The sequence below is a fragment of the Coturnix japonica genome, chromosome 19 (genome assembly GCF_001577835.2).
Source record: "Coturnix japonica isolate 7356 chromosome 19, Coturnix japonica 2.1, whole genome shotgun sequence".
In the NCBI taxonomy this organism is placed as follows: domain Eukaryota; kingdom Metazoa; phylum Chordata; class Aves; order Galliformes; family Phasianidae; genus Coturnix; species Coturnix japonica.
In genome coordinates, this window is record NC_029534.1 from 4,282,344 (window position 1) to 4,302,096 (window position 19,753).

General features: G+C 58.5%; 2 protein-coding genes across 3 annotated transcripts in view; one reads left to right on the top strand and one right to left on the bottom strand.

Moving 5' to 3' along the window:
- Nucleotides 1-5,822, bottom strand: part of RTN4RL1 (reticulon 4 receptor like 1) — a 28,184-nt gene extending 22,362 nt beyond the window's left edge. The window contains exon 1 of the mRNA XM_015880997.2: nucleotides 5,422-5,822. Within this exon, the coding sequence (XP_015736483.1) occupies nucleotides 5,422-5,434 (13 nt within the window). The 5' untranslated portion in view covers nucleotides 5,435-5,822. The remainder of the gene's footprint in view (nucleotides 1-5,421) is intronic.
- Nucleotides 5,823-6,866: 1,044 nt separating this feature from the next.
- DPH1 (diphthamide biosynthesis 1) lies at nucleotides 6,867-19,643 on the top strand. Of its 2 annotated transcripts, XM_015880974.1 has the most exons (12): nucleotides 6,867-6,996; nucleotides 7,668-7,817; nucleotides 8,624-8,687; nucleotides 13,535-13,656; nucleotides 14,824-14,978; nucleotides 15,436-15,557; nucleotides 17,254-17,322; nucleotides 17,899-18,055; nucleotides 18,761-18,861; nucleotides 19,108-19,186; nucleotides 19,268-19,378; nucleotides 19,527-19,643. In XM_015880974.1, the coding sequence occupies exons 1-12, from the start codon at nucleotides 6,939-6,941 to the stop codon at nucleotides 19,605-19,607; spliced, it is 1,269 nt and encodes a 422-aa protein (XP_015736460.1). In that variant the 5' UTR covers nucleotides 6,867-6,938; the 3' UTR covers nucleotides 19,608-19,643. The 2 variants fall into 2 exon arrangements, with proteins under 2 accessions (XP_015736460.1, XP_032304303.1); XM_032448412.1 differs by having other exon boundaries at nucleotides 19,108-19,378.
- The last annotated feature ends 110 nt before the right edge of the window (nucleotides 19,644-19,753 follow it).

The following is a 19,753-nucleotide window of genomic DNA, read 5'->3' on the forward strand; positions in this document are numbered from 1 at the left end:
CCCATCCCATCACCCTCAGTTTGAGGCCATCAGCATCACCGCAGCGAGGCTGCTCCCACCCCTAGCACACCCCATCCCCATCCCAAGAGACACAGTGGGGGATGATGCTCACCCCAATGGCATCACCCTATGGGGTGACCCTCTGGGTCTGAGCCCCCCACCCCAGCGGCCGCCCGACCGTCGCGTTTCTATTTCGAGAGGAGCTCTGCTGGAAAAGGAACAAAAGCGGAGGGGAAGCTATAAATAGCTGCCTCCTTCACACCAGCTCCGTGCCTCCTCCGCCCCGCGCCCGCTGCAGCCTCGGGGCCACAGCTCCAGGATGGCACCAGGAGGGGTCCCCACAGCCCACAGCCCCCGCTCACCATCCCCACATAAACATCCCCTGACACAAAGGAAGAAAAAAAAACCCAAGGGAAGATACATCGTTGAAACAGAACCACTTACAGAAGGCTTTACCCAACTTGCCCCATCCCTACCCATAGGGCAGAGCCCCTTTGCCCCATTACTCCATTCCCCGGATACACTGGACGAGAGCAGGGAAAGCACAGCCAGCTCGGGCAGACCTACTTTCAAGGCTTTAATCCTTTTTGCTTAAAGGATCTTTTTTTTCCCTTTTTTTCCCCCCTCCCTCCCCTTTCTTTCTTTCTTTCTTTCTTTTTTTTTTCCCCTTTTTCCCGCTCAGCAAAGATGCGGTCTGATCAGAGGAAGAGACGCAGGGAGCTGACAAGCTGCAGAGCACGGAGAAAAAGGAGAGAGAAATACATATTTATTACCCTCAATTATTAAAAAATAGATAGCAGCAGATCTTAGGCCCTGGCAGAGGCACTGCGGAGTCATTTGTGTGAGGACTATTTTGTTGTGTGGGGTTTTTTTTTCTATAATCCCATTGAAATTATAATAGGGCGCTCTTGTTAGCAAAACCACCCCGCAGACCCCTGCAGAGGGGCTATGGGCAGAGGCTGTGCTGCGTTTGGTCCAGCACTACAGACCCAGCACTATGGGATGTGCTATATCTGCAAGAGTGGTGGCTCTGGGGTCTTCCCCTTGAGGCTATACTGTGGTCAGGGAGGGCTCTGCCCCTATTGCCAGCGCAGCCCCAAGCGGTGCCGAGCATTCTTTCATGGGTGAGAGCTCATCTGGGCCATGGAAGAGCCCAAAAAGCACCAAGTGATGTGAAAGGGTTTGCACCCCTTGGCTGGTGCTGGTTGCAGGGATGCAGCGTGCATGAGCGGAGCCTCCGTACGAACGCAGCAGGAGAGATCCGCGGCTCCCAAGTGCGGCACGGGGCTGGCGGAGCTGCACTGGCACCTCCCCTCCGTTTGCAGGGCTGCCTCCATACGGAGCTCTGCCAGCTCGCAGTCGAACCCACTGCTGCCTCTCCTCCTCCCCAGGAAACAATGGCTGTGGGACTGGAAATCGGGATCCAGGTGCCCTCGGGTACCGCTCGGCGCTGGGACCTGGGTGCACGGAGAGCATCCTCTGTGCCCACATCACCATACCAAGGGGATGCCATCTACTGGAGCCCACCGAGGGGCTAAGATCCATTGCCATCCATTCCAGCACAAACAGCTGTGGGTGCTCGGAGCCAGGAGGTCGCGGCCCTACAAACCCAACGGGAGCATCGCAAAGCATCGCTTGCCAAAGCCCTCACCCTGCCAGCAGGGAGGCGAGCAGCAGCCAGGCAGCGTGCTATTAAAGGGAAAAGGAGCTTTCTGCACCAAATGGAGCATTTTCGGCTTAATAGCCCCACAATCCTAATCTGCGCAAAGAAGATTCCCCATTCTATCTGCCTTGTCCCGCATCTGCCACCAGACCAGCACGTGCCGAACCCTAAGTGGGATGGGAAGGCTCCGGAAAGGAAAGGACGGCCGCTGGGGAGGTGATGCCGGGCGCGGGCGTTCCTCCGTCAGCACCTCCATCATTTGTCATCAGTAAAAATAATATTCCTAAAAGTGGCCCCCTCTGATTGCAGGCGCGGGGCTGTGGGTTTCCATGGAGATGCCGTGAGTGGGGATGGTACGGGGGATAAGGGATGGATTTGAGAGATCGGACCCAGCAGTGACATCCGGAGCTGTGATGGCACCGACCACACTTCTGGCACTGAGACATGGGACGACTCATCCCCTATCCCCACCATTAGGCCACCCAAAGAAGGACTACCCACAGCCTCTCCAGCCGTGAGGGAGGGGACGATGATGCTCGGTGCCCCCACTTGTTGCACTGATCCTAAATTAGAGCTCAGCCCCCTCCAGCGGGGGCCGGGTTGGGGGATACGTTGAGGTGGCACCTGCCATGTCCCACCCTGAGGACGTCAAGCGATCGTGACAATCAGTGCCGGCACCTCGCCAGCCCGCTGCCGCCTGCTGCTCCACCAAAGCGCTTTTAAAGACATAATCTGCAGTTAATAACCGTCGTTGATACCGAATGCTGCTAAGCCCCGGGATTGCACTTTGCAAACAAAGCTCCTGGTGTCGGCCGGTTGGTGGCAGCTCCTCGGGGCTGGGGGGCATTGCCTGTGGGTGCTGTGCGCACACTGTGCATGGTGACACACTGACACTGCTTGGGTTTGCTTCACAATGAGGATGCTCTCCTGGGGGACACCCAAGTGCTCCCAGTCACTGTGTCCCTGTGGCCCTGAGATTCCCTGCCCAGTATTGTCCCCAGGTTCTGTGCTGCCAGAACCCCTTATCAGCATCCCAAGGCTGCCCAGAGCCGGAGTCACCACATCCCACCCTCATCCTCACCCCACAAAGCTCAGGGAGAGCCCTCAGCCCTGAGAACACTGCGGGCTCTGACCCACACAGCTGCCTCCAGGTGCCTCGGGTAGAGGTGGTGTGAAGTCACACCCCAAAAATACCCATTTTTACACCTCCTTGCCAGGTTCACCGCTGTTTCTAGGGCAGCGCTTCAAGGCCATATGGAGCATCACCCACAGCCTCCAACACCCTGGGAGCAACACGGGGATACTGTGGACGGGACCACCAGGACCCCTCTGGGCTCCATCACTGCAGGTGACTGAGCAGCAATGACTCCTCCACCATCAGCTCAGTTCTCTCACCGTGAGCATCACAGCATTGCCCTCCTTCACCCCCCATCCCCACCGCAGGGACAGGCAGCGCCGTGTCCTGCCCGCTTCCCCCCAGCTCCACCGGGCGCAGAGAGCTTGTGGCTTCCTCCCTGCTCTTTATGAAATTAAACTTTGATGAGCAAAAAGGTTTTCTGGGCTCTCAGCTCTTCGGTGCAGCAACCGCAGCCCAGCCTGCGCCGTGCTTGGCCCTGCAGGGCACAGCCTCCCTGTTCCCGGGCAGGGGATGTGGAGAGGGGGGGGAGCATTTGCTTTTCTCATTCCTCTCCTCATTGGGGTCTCACAGGGTGGGGTGCATTACAGGATGGCACCACACAGCCCTGCCCCAAGCTCCCCCCAGGCTCTTTTCTCCCAACCCTGGGGTTATTTTTCCTCTGGCCCTGCAGCACTGTGGGTTGGGAGCCCCACAGCCATGCCAAGATATGGCCAGCCATGACCTTGGTAGCATCCTTGACCTGGAAATCTCCTCTTGCACCTCTGATTTTTGCACTCCTGGTGGTTGCCACCTCTGGCAGGATGCTGTCCCCGCTGCCACCCTCGCTCAGGTTTAGCACAATGCTCCATGCTCTCACCCATAAGGTCCTAGTGTCCCAAATCACCCCAAACCCCACTGGTGGTGATGCCTTGCACCGTGCCCAAGGGGCTGCATCCTGCCACGGGACACCAGAGAGACCCCCAAAAAGGCAGGAGGAGGCAAAGGGGGGGGGGAGCAGACACACAGATCTTCTTCCCTCCAGGGACATGGGGATGGCACATACAACCCCAAAGCACATTCCCCAGCCTGGCAGCAGGATGGGAACAGCAGAGACAACACCAGCATCACCACCTGCACTGCTCAAACCAACCAGATCCTCCAACACACCGAAACACAGAGTGACCCCAATGCGTCCCCATCTCTGGTGGCTGCTGTACCCTTGTCCCCACGGTGCCCCCTCCCTTGGGGTGGCTGCAGGGTCCGGGACCCCCACCCAGAGCCTTTGGGCCGTAGTGAGGAGGGAAGGGAGAGGCTCCGGGTAGGACGGAGGCCCTCCCCTAACTGCCTGTTGAATTATTCAGTACCGGCATTAACTTATAAATGAGTGTGTTTGACTGATTTTGTGGTTGATGTACAGATAAATTCTAATGAAAGACAGCTACAAGATTTTAAATTATTAATTAGACTGCCACTTAACAAAGCCTATTTGGCACTCTATTTCCTTGCTTAACAAGACAAAAACTTTAAGGATAGGTTTTGTATGAGCCCAGGGGCTGTTCATTTGCATTTTGTTTTTCTTGCTCCAGAAACCAAAAGCCGTAGATCCCGACCTTAAGCGGGTTGCAACCCCTAGTGGGACGCAACCACCTCCAGCTCCACTCGCCCAGCTCAGTTCCTGCTTTGCCTCCACCCCTCGGTGCTGGGAAATGGGGTCGGGAAGTGATGGTTTCTCCGAGCGGGATGCACGGGGATTTGGGATCGAGCCCAGCCCGCTTGGGTTAATACACCGAACAAAGCCGACGCGGGAGATGGAGTGAAGAGGCTCAGAGCTCGAGGCCCCGCAGCCGCAAGGTGACATTAACCCCGCGGGGAACGGCATCCCTGGGGTGGCAGCGGGGCTCGGTGCCCCGGCACAAGGATGCGTGGAGCAGTGGGCACAGCGCCCGCATCCTCCAGTACCGCGCGTTCCCGTGCCGGAGCATCGCTGGAGCGGCATGTGGTGGTCCGTGGGCTGGGGTCGATACTGTGCCCCTTCTGAGGGGCGGGATGAGTGTCCGGGGGGGTCCCACTGTATGGCAGTGCTGCCCCCCTACTCCCTCCCCAGCACCTCCCCCGGCACAGCGGTACCGGAGGAGCGGACCCCTCCCGCACCCCCACCGGAGGGGTCGGCATCTCCCAGGCTGTGATGTCAAAAATCATCCCTATGATGTCCCAGGCGGTTGCCATGGAAATAGCGTGATGTCACGGCGGAGCGAATCTCTTCGGGTCGACGGGAGGGGAGTGGGGGGTGGGGGACAACAAGAACAACGCGCCCCAACTTCCCCCACCGAACCCCGAGCGGCCGCGCGGAGCTGAAATCAGAGTCTGCCTTCCTTCGGCCACCGGGCACCGTCGTCTCGGGACCCGCCGTGCGTCCGCCGATCCCCCCCCCCCCCCCCCCCGGTTCCCGGTTCCCGGTTCCGTTCCCCGGGGATCGCTGGTACCCGCACCCCGGCGGCGGCTCCGGTAGCGGTTGGTTGCGGGGGGAGCGCCCGGCGGAGCGGCCCCAACTTCGGCGACAGGCAAACTTCGGAGCCGGTACCGGATCCCCCGCTTTGCCCGCTGTCCCCGGTACCCGCTGCCCTCCCGTTGCGGCGCTCACCTTGGCGGAGCATCGTGGTGCCGGTGCGGGGCGCGGTCTCCCGGCGCGGCGGTAACGGCGGAGAGCGGCGGCGGCGCTCAGAGCGGCGGCGGTAAGGAACGGCGGTGGTGGCGGCGGTGGTGGCGGCGGCAGCGGCGGCTGCACCGGGAGCGCGGAGCCCGAACGAGCGGCCCCCGCGGGGGCATGGCGGGCAGAGCCGCAGCGGCACCGGGAGCGCCCGCCCCGCGGAGCCCCACCGGGAGCACCGGCCGCGCCTCTGCCCGCCGCGCGTCCCGCCGCCGGCTTTTAGGGGGGAGCCGCCCCCTCGGGGCTGGGGCCGCCGCCGCCCCCCACCCCCTCGGGCAGAGCCTATAAAGAAGGGGAGCCCGGGGCCGGTGCGGCGGTGCCTGCAGCGGCGGGCAGGGCTGGGCAGGGCGGGGCGGGGCAGCGACGGGGCGGGCTGGGTTGGGCTGGGCTGGGCGAGCCCGGCCGGGCCCCCCCTTCCTCCTCCTCCTCCTCCTCCTCCTCCTCTGCCGCCGCCTCTCCCGCCTCCCGTGGACACTTCGTGAAAGTGCCGCTGCTCCGTTTCCCCGCACCGCCTCCCGGTGCCCCCCCCCGCCCCATCGGGGCTCTGTTGGCCTCAGGGAGCTGCTGGCACCGCTCCGCATCGCGGTTCCCACCTCCCCGCCGGGCGGCACATCGTATCCCCGCTGAGTCCCGAAGCATCTCCTCATCATCCCCTCTGCCCCTATCGGAACACAGGATGTCCCAGCGTGGGAGCGGACGCAGAGCGAGTGCTCTGCTATTTCTATTGCCCCACCCGCGTTTCCTCTGTCCCCTCAGTTCCCGTTGCCCCTCCGCCCAGCGCTGTCGCTCCACCCTCTCCTTCCCCGCTCTTTGTCCCTCGATTCCCCGCTGTGCCCTCTGCTTCCCGCTGCCTCCGTCACCCCATCGGGTCCCCAGTCCGGGATCCCGATGTCCCCACGGCACTTTACTGCCCCCGGGGATCCTCTCAGCCCACTGGGGCTCCCTCCATCCCCACAGCAGATCCCGTTATCCCACGTTATCCCACTGCCTGCACCTCTACCCCTCGGGTGTCACCACCATCACTCCGCTCCCCTGCGGCCCTCAGGGGTCCCCCGACTCTCAGGCACTTGTATACTAGAGGAGAGAGGGGGACCCCATGGCACCCACACCACGGAGCTGCGAGCGGCTCCCGCACTCAGCACCGGGAGCTCAGCATGGGATGCACAGCCCAGAATCACCACGGTCCGTCTTGGGGCGAACCCGACAGCCCAAAGCCGAGCACATCCCAACGCACAGCCCCACACCGGCACAGCAGTGCTCGTCCATCGTGCTGAGCCTCCTCTCCCAGCCCCAACACCCATCCCGCCCCATCCCGCCCGTCCCGTCGGGGCGGTCCGCTCCGCTCTCCATCTCTTTCTCTCTCTCTCGGCCATCTATTGCTCTGGTCTAAGCGCCCCACCCGCTCGGTGCTCGGCTAACGCTGCCTGCCCGCCCCCACGTGGCCCCACGCCATGGCCGCACCGCAGCGTTCCGGTACCGCGGCCCTTTTGCCCTCCGTTAACGGAGCAGGTGGGAACCGGAGGGAGAACCGGGGCGGTACCGGGGAACACAGGGCGGGGGAAGGCGGTGGGGGCTGTGCCCATCCCGGCTGTGCTCGTCCCGGCTGTGCCGTGGGCTCGTTGGATGACGGCGTCTAAGGACGATGTTCGACGGGGCGGCGATGAATAACGGAGCGCAGCCCCCCCCGATGGCTGTGGGGGAGGACGGTGCTGAGCGCCCCGATGGTGGGAGGGGTGTGAGCAGCGGGTGTGGGGATGGTTCTATCTCCCCTCCCCAACAGTAAAGGGAAAACAGCGCCCCTGGGGGTGGGGGGGGCTGAGTGTGCCTCGGCCCCATCCCCACGGGTGGGACAGGGACTCCCCTTGGCCCTATTCTTATTGTCTTATAGACACAGTGCTCTGAGATATAATGGTGCTTTCTGGGCATAAAAGGTGGTTTTTTGCCCCCAAAAATAGCATTGCTGGCCCATGTTGGGTGAGGGAGGCTGCAATCCATCCCTAGGAAGGTGGTCTCATGGGATGTGGTGTCCCCGTGCTCTTAGAACACACTGTCCCCATGGTTACTGGGTCACAGTGCCCTGTGTGATGTCTGCATGGCCTTAGTGACACAGTGTTCCTATGGCCCCAAGGACCTGGTGCCCCATTGCTCCCTCCCCCCCTTGACTCCCATTGTATCCTCAGGCCGAGCCCCACGTCGCACAGCCCGCCAGGTCCCCGAGGAGCTGCTGAACAATGCGGAGCTGCAGGAGGCAGTGGGAGCTCTGCCCTCCAACTACAACTTTGAGATCCCCAAAACCATCTGGCGGATCCGGCAAGCGGGAGCCAAAAGAGGTGAGCAGTGGGGAGGGGACATGGTGGGGCTGGGGGTACTGGGGATGTGGTCAGTGGGCACAGTGGGGGTGGGTGGGGGTTGGGGGTCTGGGAGGTTTTCCAGCCTGAATGACTCTATGGCGTCGTTGCTGTCAGCACTGGGATGGGTTCGGGATGGCAGCCAGGTGTGTGTTTGGCCCCCAGTGCCATTGGGTAAAGGCAGCCCCAGATGGGGACAGTGGGGCTAAGAGGCGTCATCCCACTGTGAATACACGGAGCTGTGCTGGCACCTCCAAAGTGGGTGAGCAGCAGCGAGGGGAAGGGCAGCGAAGGACGATGAAAGGTTTGGAACAGCTCTGTACAATGGGAGATTAAATAGATTTAGTTCTTTTTTGCTGGGAAAGAGACGAACGAAGGGGGATATGACAGAGGGCTGTGGAATTATGAATGGTGCAGAGCTGAAAAGGCGATGATTATCCACTCTTTCTTGTAGCTGGAGAAGCAGGGGCACACGTTTACATTATTAGGAGCAGGTTTAAAATAAACAGAAGAAAGTACCTCTTCCTGTGCAGCGCTTAATTAAAACCCAGAACTCATTACAGAGGGAAGTGGGAGAGACAAGGAGTGTCGGCGGGTTCAGAAAGGGATTAAATGCGTTCGCATGGGGCGGGTGCGAGCGGCAGAGGGTGAGATCTGTGCTGTGCTGCTGCTTTTCGAGGCCACAGTGCCCAATTTCAGCCTTGGGGAGGGATGAATCAATTGGGTGTGCTATGGGGTGAGCCCCAATTAGGAGCATCCCCCATTAATCACAGCCTTTCTCTTCCCAGTGGCCCTGCAGATGCCGGAGGGGCTGCTCATGTTTGCCTGCACCATCGCAGATATCATTGAGAGGTAAGATCCATCCTGACCCCATGTTGGGGTTGGGGGGGTGGCTCCCACCTTAATGCAGCACCATCTGTGCCATGGGGATAGGGACAACGTGGCCACACCACGTCCCCAGCACCTGCGGTCCCTGTCACACATTCCTGCTGTTGGGGTGACAGTGATGTGTCCCCTGGAGCTGTGACCTCAGTGTTACCATCAGTGGGGTCACAGCACCTGTTAGCACCTTGTCACCTTGTGTGAGGAGGCTCACAGGGAGGTGACAACAGGGGTTTGGCACATGCCCCAGCTTTGTCACCTGCCCCATCCCTTCAATAGGGGTGGGAGGATGCAGGGGGTGGGTGCGGAGTGCAGGTGGCTCCGCGTGGGTCTGTCCCTTTAAGCAGCACTGCCTCCTCTCCCCGGCTTTGGCACCCAGCCGCTTTCATGTCTCTGACTTCAAAGGCAGCGGATTAAGGGGCTCTTTCATCTGAATGAAACCTTAAGCCCCACTTCCCCGAGCTGCTGCAGCCCCACCGGCCTCACCCTCACTGCCAGCTGTGATGGCACCCTGACCGGGGGCACCCCAAGGTCTGTCCCTAAGATGGGGGCACTGGGTGACATCTGTGTTCCAGTTGGAGTCAGGTGCTCTGGTGTGGGGGGAAATGACATGATGGAAATCTGTGCAGCCCCAATGGGGACAGAGTCACGCTGCCACCAACCTCAGGGTGACACGTCCCATGTTCTGTAGCCAGAGCTGTGTGTGCTCTCCTGGGGTATTTCTACCTTCTTGCTTTGGATAAAGCATCCCCTGGCGTTGGGATGAGAGTGAGAATGGGCACCTGGTACTGGCCAAGGTCTTGTCTGCCCCACTGCAAATTGCGGGGTCAAGGGCAGGGGGCTGATGATTGGAGCCCCAGATGGTGAGGACAAGAGCAGGGTTGGAGTCCTGGTCCCTGTGCATCCCAGCATCATGTTGGCTGAGAGCGGGGATGAAGGTGTCACGGGAGCATCATAGAAAAGCACCGGGCACTTTACACAGAGCCTTTCAAACAGAGACGCTGACAGCATTGACCGGTGTGAAGCCTTGTTAATTAGCACTAATAGGTTTGTCATTATCATGGCGTGTGGATGGGGGTGGGGGTCCGCAGCCCCCATTGAGGTGGGGGTCTCACTACCGCCCGCGGGCTGTTGAGCTGGCAGGGCCGTGCGCTGTTGGAGCCGCATCACGACGCTCTCCAGGCAGCATCCAAATTGGCTCCGTTTCTGGTGGCTGATGTAATTCGATGGAGGGGAGCTCGTGCCGGTGAGGGGGTGGCAGCGTGGGGGAAAGCCTGGACAACAGCTCGGGATCGGGGGGCAGCCCTCAGCCCACCAGCTCCATGTGTTGGGGGGGGTTGGGAGCGGACCCCCCTCCTCGCTCCGTGTACGGCGGGCGGCTCAGCTGGGCTCTTGATTCCTTGTTAATAAAATCAGCTGTCAGGCTGCACAGCTGCTAATCCCCCCTGTCTCCTGCTAATAGGGGAGGTGATGGAGTCAGAGATGTGCTGGTGGCACCGCTCTGCCCCTTCCCTGCCTTGGAGTTCGTGGCCTTGTTAGCAAAGGATGGGGGGGCCAAGGTACCTTGTGCTGTCCCCTCCCTTTGGGCAGCACTGTGGGGACACCACGTCCCTTGGCCAAGCTGCTGTGCTGTCAGCCCTAAAGGACCCTTCTTGGGGTGCAGGATTCAGCTCTTGCTGCCCTCGCTGCTCCCCTTCGTCCTTGGAGATGCGCAGGGGGGATTTAATCACCCTCATTAAGCACACAACAGCATCATTAGGGAGAATGAAGTTCTCACTTCAGTGGAGATGGTGAACAGCTCATTTGGGGTGGTGACAATGTGGGGTTAAAGGGGCAAAGGGCTGCTACCTCCCGGGGTCAGAACATCCCAATGCCATCCTGCTATGGCATCTTTGTCCTTGTGTCCATGTCCTATGTCCTTGTGTCCCTGAAGAGCCTGGGGAGCTGGCAACCCCATCCCCATCCACAGGGAAGCTGCTCACCAAGGGAATGGGCACCAGAAGGGCATGGGACAGTCATGGTGGCTTGGTCACCGCTGTTCTCTGCACCATTGCTTTGTCTTTTGGGGTTTTTCCAGCCCCAAGGCCAGCAAGGCACAGAGCTGGGATGCACCAAAGGCCAATAATGGGGTCACAGTGCCCTGCATCCTCATGTTGGATGGGAACCCTGTCCCTGTTGCCACCTCCCCATCCTGACCCACTTGCAAGTGCTCTGCGGGTCCCCGCGCTGCACGCAGGCAGTAATTGCCCAGCTGCAGCAGTGCTCTTCCAGAGCCGCTTGCAGTAAAATTGCAAACTCATTATTTTAATTATGTGCAGCTTCCCTGTGCTAATGAAGTTGGGAACCTGGTAATGGGGCTCGGCGACGGGCTTCTCTGCTAATTAATCGCATTGTTCTATGTTGGGGCTGCGCTCGATGCTTCTAGAGGAGTGGAAGGTTGGGGTCGAGCGAAGAGTTCCATGTCCCCATCCCAAAAGGACATGGGCTCTCATGGTGCTGTTGGTTGGGATTGGGGGCTTTAAGCTTGGTCTCATTCAATCCTTCTCAGGGATCTGGGGCTGGAAGGTTTTGCTGGGAAAAATAAAGCAGGAGTGAGGCTGGGGGTTGGGGGTGCTGGCAAGGGGATGGGGTCCCCATGTTTGTCACTGGGTTGTGTCACTTGCTCCCCATGCTGTGACAGAGCAGTGCTGGGGGTCCCAGCCCTCTGCCAGTGCTGAGCGTGGCACTTTATAAATGGGATTTCGGGAGCCATCTGTTTAAAGGAGGAGATAATGAATTAGGGGAGATGAGGAAAACGCTAAGGCCGGGCTGTTTTTCAGAATGAACGGGTTTTGCGGGATGGAAAAGATGAATAACCTCCCCTTGTCTTCAATATTCATGAGCTCCCAGTGGGAACGAATAGCTCGCAGCCCGGTGGGGACAGCCCTGTCACCACATCCCGATGTGCCCACCGGGCAGTGGGGACACAGAGCATGGCGAGGACTGTGTCCCATTGCAGTGCAGCATCCCGTGTCGTGGGCAGGTGGATGCTAATTGACATTTCCTTCCTCTGTAGTTTGATGAAAGGCTCCGGCGACGCCGAACTGATTAAAACATCAAGGGGAGGCCCCCGCGCTCCGCTTTGATTTGTCTCAGGAGATTATGGCTGCTCCATCATAGCCCATCCAGTGTGGGTGACCCCAGCATGTGCTGTCCCCACATCACCACGGGGAGCCTGCTGCCATCATCCTACAGTGTCCTTGTCCCATGTCCCCTGTCCCATCCCCATGGCTGGAGTATGGTATGAGGTGGGGCAGCTCAGCCCCATCCCCATACAGCCATGTGCCATGGGTGGAGGCACAGTGCCCCTCTGCCATCCCTTCCCTCCACCGTTGCTATTTCACTTTCTTGCTCTTCACCCCCAGGGACTTTCTCTGGGGTTTGGGCCAATTTGCATACATTTTAATCTATAAAAAATTAAGCGGCGCTGGCTGCTGCTCTGAGTCAGACCTCCCCGTCCTGAATCTTAAGGAGCTGAATAATTTTCCACTTTTGCTGAGATGTGTGGAGTCTGATTCACGTTCATCTCATCACCTCTCATTAGAGAAGGGGGCTGGGGGGGAATCAGAGGGTGGGGAAAGAGCCTTCTGGATCATTCAGCAGCCCCGTGGCACTGCCATATGGGCAGTGTGGTGGCCGTGTGCCCATCTGTGCCATTGGGGCCGTAGCTTTGGGTACTGACACCCATCCTCCCGCTGTCCCCAACGCATCCTCTACCCATGGGATGTCTGCTTTGTTCAGGACACGAGGATGATGGCAGCTTTATCCCCATGCTGGGGGCACTGCCTGCCCTGTCCCCTTCCCTGGGCTCTGCCGCTGGGTCGGAGCTGTTAATATTCCACACGCTCCGCCATTCCTCCACCTTCTGCCATCTGCCCAGATCTGCCCACCACTTCTATTCTTGCCACCAACGTAACACTCCCTGCACAGCGCTCAGGGAGGGGGACCCTGGCCCTCAGCCATTGCCAGCAGGGGGTGACGCCTCTGCCATCCCCAAACCCTACATTGGTGCCACTGGGACCGTGCTGGCATCTGGACCCCAATGGCAGCACAGCCACCATCTTGTCAGAAGGGTCTTCCAGCCTGGCCCGTGGCACAGCCTTAGTGTAAATAAGGCATCAGCATCTGGTTGAAGCAGCCCCTTCAGGCGTGGGGCTTTGTTGCTGCTATACCTGCTTTCTTAATTAAAACACCACGGGAACGCAGCCAAGCTAATAATCCCCCAAAATGGTGCAATAAACCACCAGTGAAGGTGGCATGTTTAAATCACACGGTGGGGCTTTATCTTTCAACGGCAGCGTGCACTGCTTGGGGGCTCAATGGCTGCACCAGGTATGGGTACCAGGGGATGCTTTGTGCTGTCCCTATCCAAGTGCCAGCCAGGCATGGGCTGGAGGGCAGCAGCATTGCCCTGGGTATGGGGGAATGGCCTCTGCTATGGGGTTGGCACTGCTCGGGATGGCTCCTGGTCCCTGTGCTGGGTCTCTCCATGCCTCTGCATTAGGAAACTGGCAGCGTATTATTTGATGAGCGGATAATCCGCTGAATTGCAAACAGCTTTACCCAATTGAAGAGGCGGATTAGCGCTCTCCACTTTAATCATGTTGACATCTCGGAGAGTGGCCAGTGCTCGTCCTCCCCGCTGCGTGCCGAGGGGTCCCCCCTTTGTACGTGCCAGCAGGGACACAGCAGGGCTGGGGACACCGGCAGAGGGCAGGGAGGACGTGTGCCATGATGGTGCCACCCCGATGCCACCTTCACTGTTGTCCCTCCTGCAGGTTTACGGATGCTGAGGCGGTGGTGATGGGTGACGTGACCTACGGCGCGTGCTGCGTGGATGACTTCACGGCGAAGGCTCTGGGTGCTGACTTCTTGGTGCACTATGGACACAGCTGCCTAAGTAGGTGATATTGGGTTCTGGGGCATGTGATGGCACTGGGGATTGCTAGCACTATGCCAGTGCTTACACTCAGTGCCAGCTTGGGGCCGTGGCACTGAGTGCTGTTTGCCCTTTCCAAAGAGGGAACTGGGTAGGGCTGGGCTGGTTGGGTCGCTGCCTTTGGGTAGGATTTAGGGAGCAGCAGTGCATGCGGAGTGCGTCCCTATCACAGCACTGCAGTGCCTGCTTGGCTGTGGCATTGCCGAAATCACAGCCCTGAGCCTGACATCAGCAGAGCACACAGCCTCAGTGCCTGGGAGCTACCGGTGGGGACAGGGACAATAGGGACAATAGGGACAATAGGGGACAATGGGGACGAGGCTTTGCGCTGGCTGGAAGGGGAAGGGAGGAGGAGGCTGTGTGCTCCCCAGGCGGACGGTACTCTGGATCCGGTTGCCATAGAAACTGTGCTGCTGTCCCAGATGCTGCTAACTTTGAAGTCCACCCAGGATGGAATCAGCCCAAAAATAACAATAAGACACTCTGGGTTTTAAGGTGGATCGGCGGAATTGCTGTGCTGGGTAGTAGCCTCGGTCTTCCCAGCACCCTGCAGCCCCTCTGAGCCTGGGCAGAGGCTCTAGGGACATTTATGGGGTTTGTGGGATCACTCAGGGCTCATTGTGAAATACTGACCTCCTGGTTGAGATCTGTACCCCAAAACCACATTGTGAATTAAGCACCCCAAGGGGCACCTTTTGGGCTGCCCACCCTGGCACTGGCTCAGCGCAGCTATCCTTATGGGATCCTCAATGGTACTTTAGGGGCTGTCACCCCAGAGCCACCGTCCCCATCCCTCCCAGCCCCACAGGAGGGAGTAATTTGCACTTAATTGTGCTCAGGCGAAGCGCACCAAAATGGGAAGTGAATGCGGAGCTGTGGATCGATGTGGACTCTGTGTACTTTAATTATTCACTTAATCGTGGTGACACAGGCTTCTTAGCACCGGGGGTAATTAGATTTGTGTTCATTGATCCCCGCCCCGGGGCTGCCATTATCCAGAGAGAAATGAATGGGTGCTCCATCTGCACCCCCTGCCTGGAGTGAACAGACCCCCACCTGCCCCACACCAGGCTATGGGGCACAAGGTGAACCCCCCCAAAGTCACCATCACACCCTTTCTCTTGGCAGTCCCCATCGATGCCACACGTGGGCTGAAGATGCTCTACGTCTTTGTGGACATCAAGATTGACACATCCCATTTCCTCGACACCATCCGCTTCAACTTCACTGCAGGCTCTTCCCTGGCCCTGGTCAGCACCATCCAGTTTGTGGCAGCAGTGCAGGTGAGCAGCCACAATTGCGTTGATGGAGAGCTTTGTGATAACTCTGATCAATGTTTCACAGCAGCACCGCCCCCCAGATCCCCTGGGAGCTGCTTAGTAAATGTCAGGGCAGGCAGAGGAGCGCGTGGTATTTCACTGTGGTGCTGGAGGAAGCTCCAGCAGCTCTGTCTGTCTGTCTGTCTGCTCCTGAGTGGAGATGAATGAGCCTCTTGAGCCATGTCTATCCAAACACGAGGCTGGTGGAGCGTTAAGTGTTTTCCTTTCTCTTCTAATTGATATGTTGTTTGAGTGTTGCAGAGCATCTCTGCTCCATGGGGCCGTTACCTTGTGAACTGAGGCACCCTGTGGTTCTCCAGGTTGGGGTGCCCCGAGGGTCCCCAGCACTGTGAGCACCACCAGACTTGTTCAGGTTTGGGCTCTGTACCCTGGCTCTCTGGCTGACCCCATGTCTCTGCAGGCAGCCTCACAGGAGCTGCAATCACAGTACAAGGTGTGTGTGCCCCAGTGCAAGCCACTGTCCCCCGGTGAGATACTGGGCTGCACATCACCCCGGCTCACACAGGACACCGATGCCATTATGTAAGTACCTGCTGTCCCCAAAGACCCTGCAGTTCATGGCAGGGCAGAAAGCCAGGCTCCATATCCAATCTCATCCCCATCCTCAAGTCTGTCTCTATCCTCAAACCCATCCACAGTCATGTCCCCTTCCTCAACCCCATCATCATCCCCAACACCATCCGCAGCCCTCTCCCCATTCCCAACGTTGTCCCCATACCTGTCCTCATTCCCAACCTTGTCCCCAAACCCATCCCCAGTGTCATCCCCATCCCTACCCTATCCCGAGTCCTTTCCCCATTTCCAATCCTGACCCCATCCTCAACCCCATCCCCATGCCCTCCCCAAACTCATGGGTACATGGGACTGTCTGTCCCTCCCCTGCCCTGCCTGGGGTGTACGTGGGCTGGGCTGGGTCCCTCTGGCTCCTAAAGCTGCTCCGATTGGCGTCTGCTCGTAGCACAGAGGAAATAATTGAGTCGTATATCAGAATAGATAATAGATGGAAGGGCGGGTGGATAATTGGAAAAGACAAATGGCCGGGGCCCAACATCACAGCAACATTAATTTTATTTAAGGACAGCAAATTAGAGGGAGCACTTCGCTTCCTATCACCTAATTATTTTAGGTAATGGAAATGCTTAATGTACTGTGAATACAGTGCGCTGCAGAATAAATAAATGCGAGGACCCCACCCTTGGGGGTGTTAAACCCCATCTTACCCACCCGGGGTGGGATGGAACATCACCTTTATGTTCTCAGCCATGGGGCAGCCAGGTGGGATGGGGCTGTGGCTTTACCCTGCACTAGGACCTGGGGGCAAGGCATTGCATTTCTGCTGTCCCCAAGGCCACCAAGCTGGCATGGCACAGGCATGAACAAACCCATCCTGCTGCCATTGGAACCATGGTATGGTACCCACAACCCTCCTAAGTGCTCACACCCGACATACCTGCATCCTCCTTGCGTTGTTATTTTCTTATTTAGCCCATCTCTGGGGCTAACTTTTTCCGACAAATTAGCTTTGATCTTCCAAAATGTCATTCTCCAATTAAGGGCAAAAATCTAGTCAAGTTTTACGTCTGAATTCATTTTCTGAGCCCTCACTCCATTAGGGCAGCTGAATGAAAGGCTTTGAAATGTAATTGCTGACTTGAAATCCGATTAGAAATGGAAGCAGCAACGTCTATAACCAGCCGTAGAGACGGAGCGCTGGCCCTGCTGCTTCACATCCATTTTTGCTCCAAAAGTGGCCGTCTGTCCATCTCTCCATCTGGCCAGTCCATCTGTCCATCTCTCCATCCATCCATCTGCCCATCTGTCTGTCTGTTTGTCCATCCATCCATCTGTTTCTCCACCCATCTACCTGCCCATCCATCCATTTGTCCACCCATCTACCTGCCCATCTGTCCATCCACGTGTCCGTCCATCTGTCTGTCCATCCATCCATCCATCTGTCCATCCATTTGTCCATTTGTCCATTCATGTGTCCATCCATCCGTCTGTCCATCCGTCCAGTAGTTCATCTGTCCATCCATCCATTTGTCCATCCATCCATCCATCTGTCTATCGATTTGTCCATTTGTCCATCCATCTGTCTGTCCATCCATCCCGTTGTCCATCTGTCCATCCATCCATCCATCCATCCATCCCTCCACACCCTGCACGCTGGCTGTGGAACACATCACCACCTCCCTCTGCTCTCCCTCTCTTCCCGCAGCTATTTGGGGGATGGCCGCTTCCATTTGGAGTCCATCATGATCGCCAACCCAGGGATACCCGCCTACAGGTAGGACCAACTCCTCCCCCATCCCAGCAGGGCAGAGGGAGCCACGCTCCATGCGATGAACACCAGCCATTTACTCTGGCTGAATATAAACATTTTGACAAGTACCTGTGAAAGCTCTTTGAGGTGCAGCCATTAAACTCCCCGGGCTGCTGCAGGCAGAGGCCATAAAGCGCGATGATGAGGCTGCTGAAAGCAGATGAAATATCAAGAGCGAAAGGCAGGGCCCATTTGGTGAAATCTGAATTTCTTAGTAGGTCGTTTGTTACGATCGGGAGGCGCTCGTCAGCTTTATGGAGCTGGGGAAGCTGCCGAAACCCGAGTGGGATTTGATTAAAATTCTCCTCGTCAAACAAAGCAACAAATCAAAGATTCCTTTATAATTGATGAGCCGGGATTGGGGAGGGGCTGAGTATGGGGGGCTGCGATGGGAGCACGGGTCCAGGACCTGCTGCCCTCCTGATGAATCAGCTGGGCCCTGTGAGCTAATTAGTGCTAATGAAGGAGGGCACGGAGCAGTTTGGGGGCCATCTGTGGGGCTGGGGGCTGCTTGTGGCTGAGTTTGGGTCTGCTCCACAGGTATGATCCCTACAGCAAGGTCTTCTCTCAGGAGCATTATGCCCATGACCGCATGCGTGAAGCCCGACAAGCTGCCATCCGTTCTGCCACCCGTGCCCAGTGCTGGGGGCTGCTGCTGGGCACCCTGGGGCGACAGGGATCCCCCTCCATCCTACAGGTACTGCGGGGTGCCCTCACCTTGAGGACATGGCTGGGAAAGGGGCAAGGACAGCGCCTGCCCTTCCTTGCTGCCATCGATCCGCCCCGAGCCGTGCAGGCAGGGCAATTAGCAGCAGATGGGGGAGGTTGGCCAAGGGCTCATTAAACACTGGCCAGCCATGGAGACCCCCCTGGATGAGCAGCTCAGCAATTAATTCGCTGGTTTGGTTTTAATTGGATGAACTCCTGCTTGGGTTCACTGTCTCTGCGGGCAGGGGGAGCACAGCTAAGGTGCTGCCATTGATGCTGGGGGGGATCAGCAGTGAGATGTGGGGCAGAGACCCTGGGAGTAACTTTAGGGGGGGCAGCTCAGGGGGGTGATAGGCACAATAGGGCACGGAAAATAGATGGTGGCTCTGAGGTCACGGCCACGCTGCTCACATCCTCCCACAGCCTTGGCCCTGCCGTCCCAAGGCTGGCAGCCACTAACGAGAACAGATTGTTGTCATTGAGCAGTAATTACTTCATTAGGCTGAGGCACGCGCTGGGGAAAGCTGTGAGCTGGAGCTGCGGCCCTGTCACTGTGTGTGCCCCATGGACGTGGCCCTAAGGGGACCGAGGGCTGAGCTTTGGGTTCTGTATGGCCTCCTGGATGGAAAGTGCTTTGTGGGTTAGTGTAGGGCTGGCGAGCCCCTGACCCACAGTGCTGGTTTTCTCCCCATAGCACCTGGAGTCGCGGCTGCGTGCCCTGGGCCGGCCCTTTGTGCGGGTGCTGCTGTCTGAGATCTTCCCCAGCAAACTGCAGCTCTTTGACAGCGTGGATGTGTGAGTGCTCCCAGCCCTATGGGAAGCCCCAAAGCTGTGCTGGGAGCGTGGCATTGGGCCTGACGTGGTTCGGAGCTGTTGTCATGGAGGGCTCCTCCGTGGGTGCCCCCAGATCCAAGTGGTGTTTCTTGGTCCTGGGACACAGCACGATGAAGGGGAGCAGCTCCTCATGGGGGGTGCCCGGAGCCACCCTGGGGGTCCTCACACCTCACTGTGGGGGTCTTATTCCCGCTGTTCTCCTCGCAGGTGGGTGCAGATCGCCTGTCCCCGGCTCTCCATCGACTGGGGGGAGGCCTTCAGCAAACCACTGCTGACCCCCTATGAGGTGAGCAGTCCCCATTGTGCTTTGGGGGGGACACCTCCCAGCACTGCATGTACCATTTATCCCCTTATCCCTTCCTTGCAGGCAGCGGTGGCTCTTGGGGACATTGAGTGGCAGCAGCCGTACCCCATGGATTTCTATGCCAGTCAATCCCTGGGGCCATGGACGGCCAACCACGCAGCACGGCCGGCTCAGGTGTGCCCTGGGGGGTGTGGGTGCCCTCGGTGCTCGGAGCCATGTGCCACAAGCGCCACCCAGTGGCTTTGTCCCTAGAGACAAAGCGGTGCCGGCCGTCGGGGCACACATGGCCCCATCTTTGCTTACCTGATGTCTGTCCCTACAGGAGAAACCAACCCGCAGCCTGAAGAACGGCACCGAGGGGTCTCGCAGTGCCCACCCACATGAGGACACAGCCACGTCCTGAGCAGGGTCCCTATGGCCCCAATGCCACTTGTAGGGACTTGGAATGGGTACGGCCACCCCAGGGTGAGCATCATTGGGGACACATGGATTAGGGGCATCGCTGCTGCCAGCACCAGGAAGGAAAGAGGTGGAGCTGAACACCTCCTA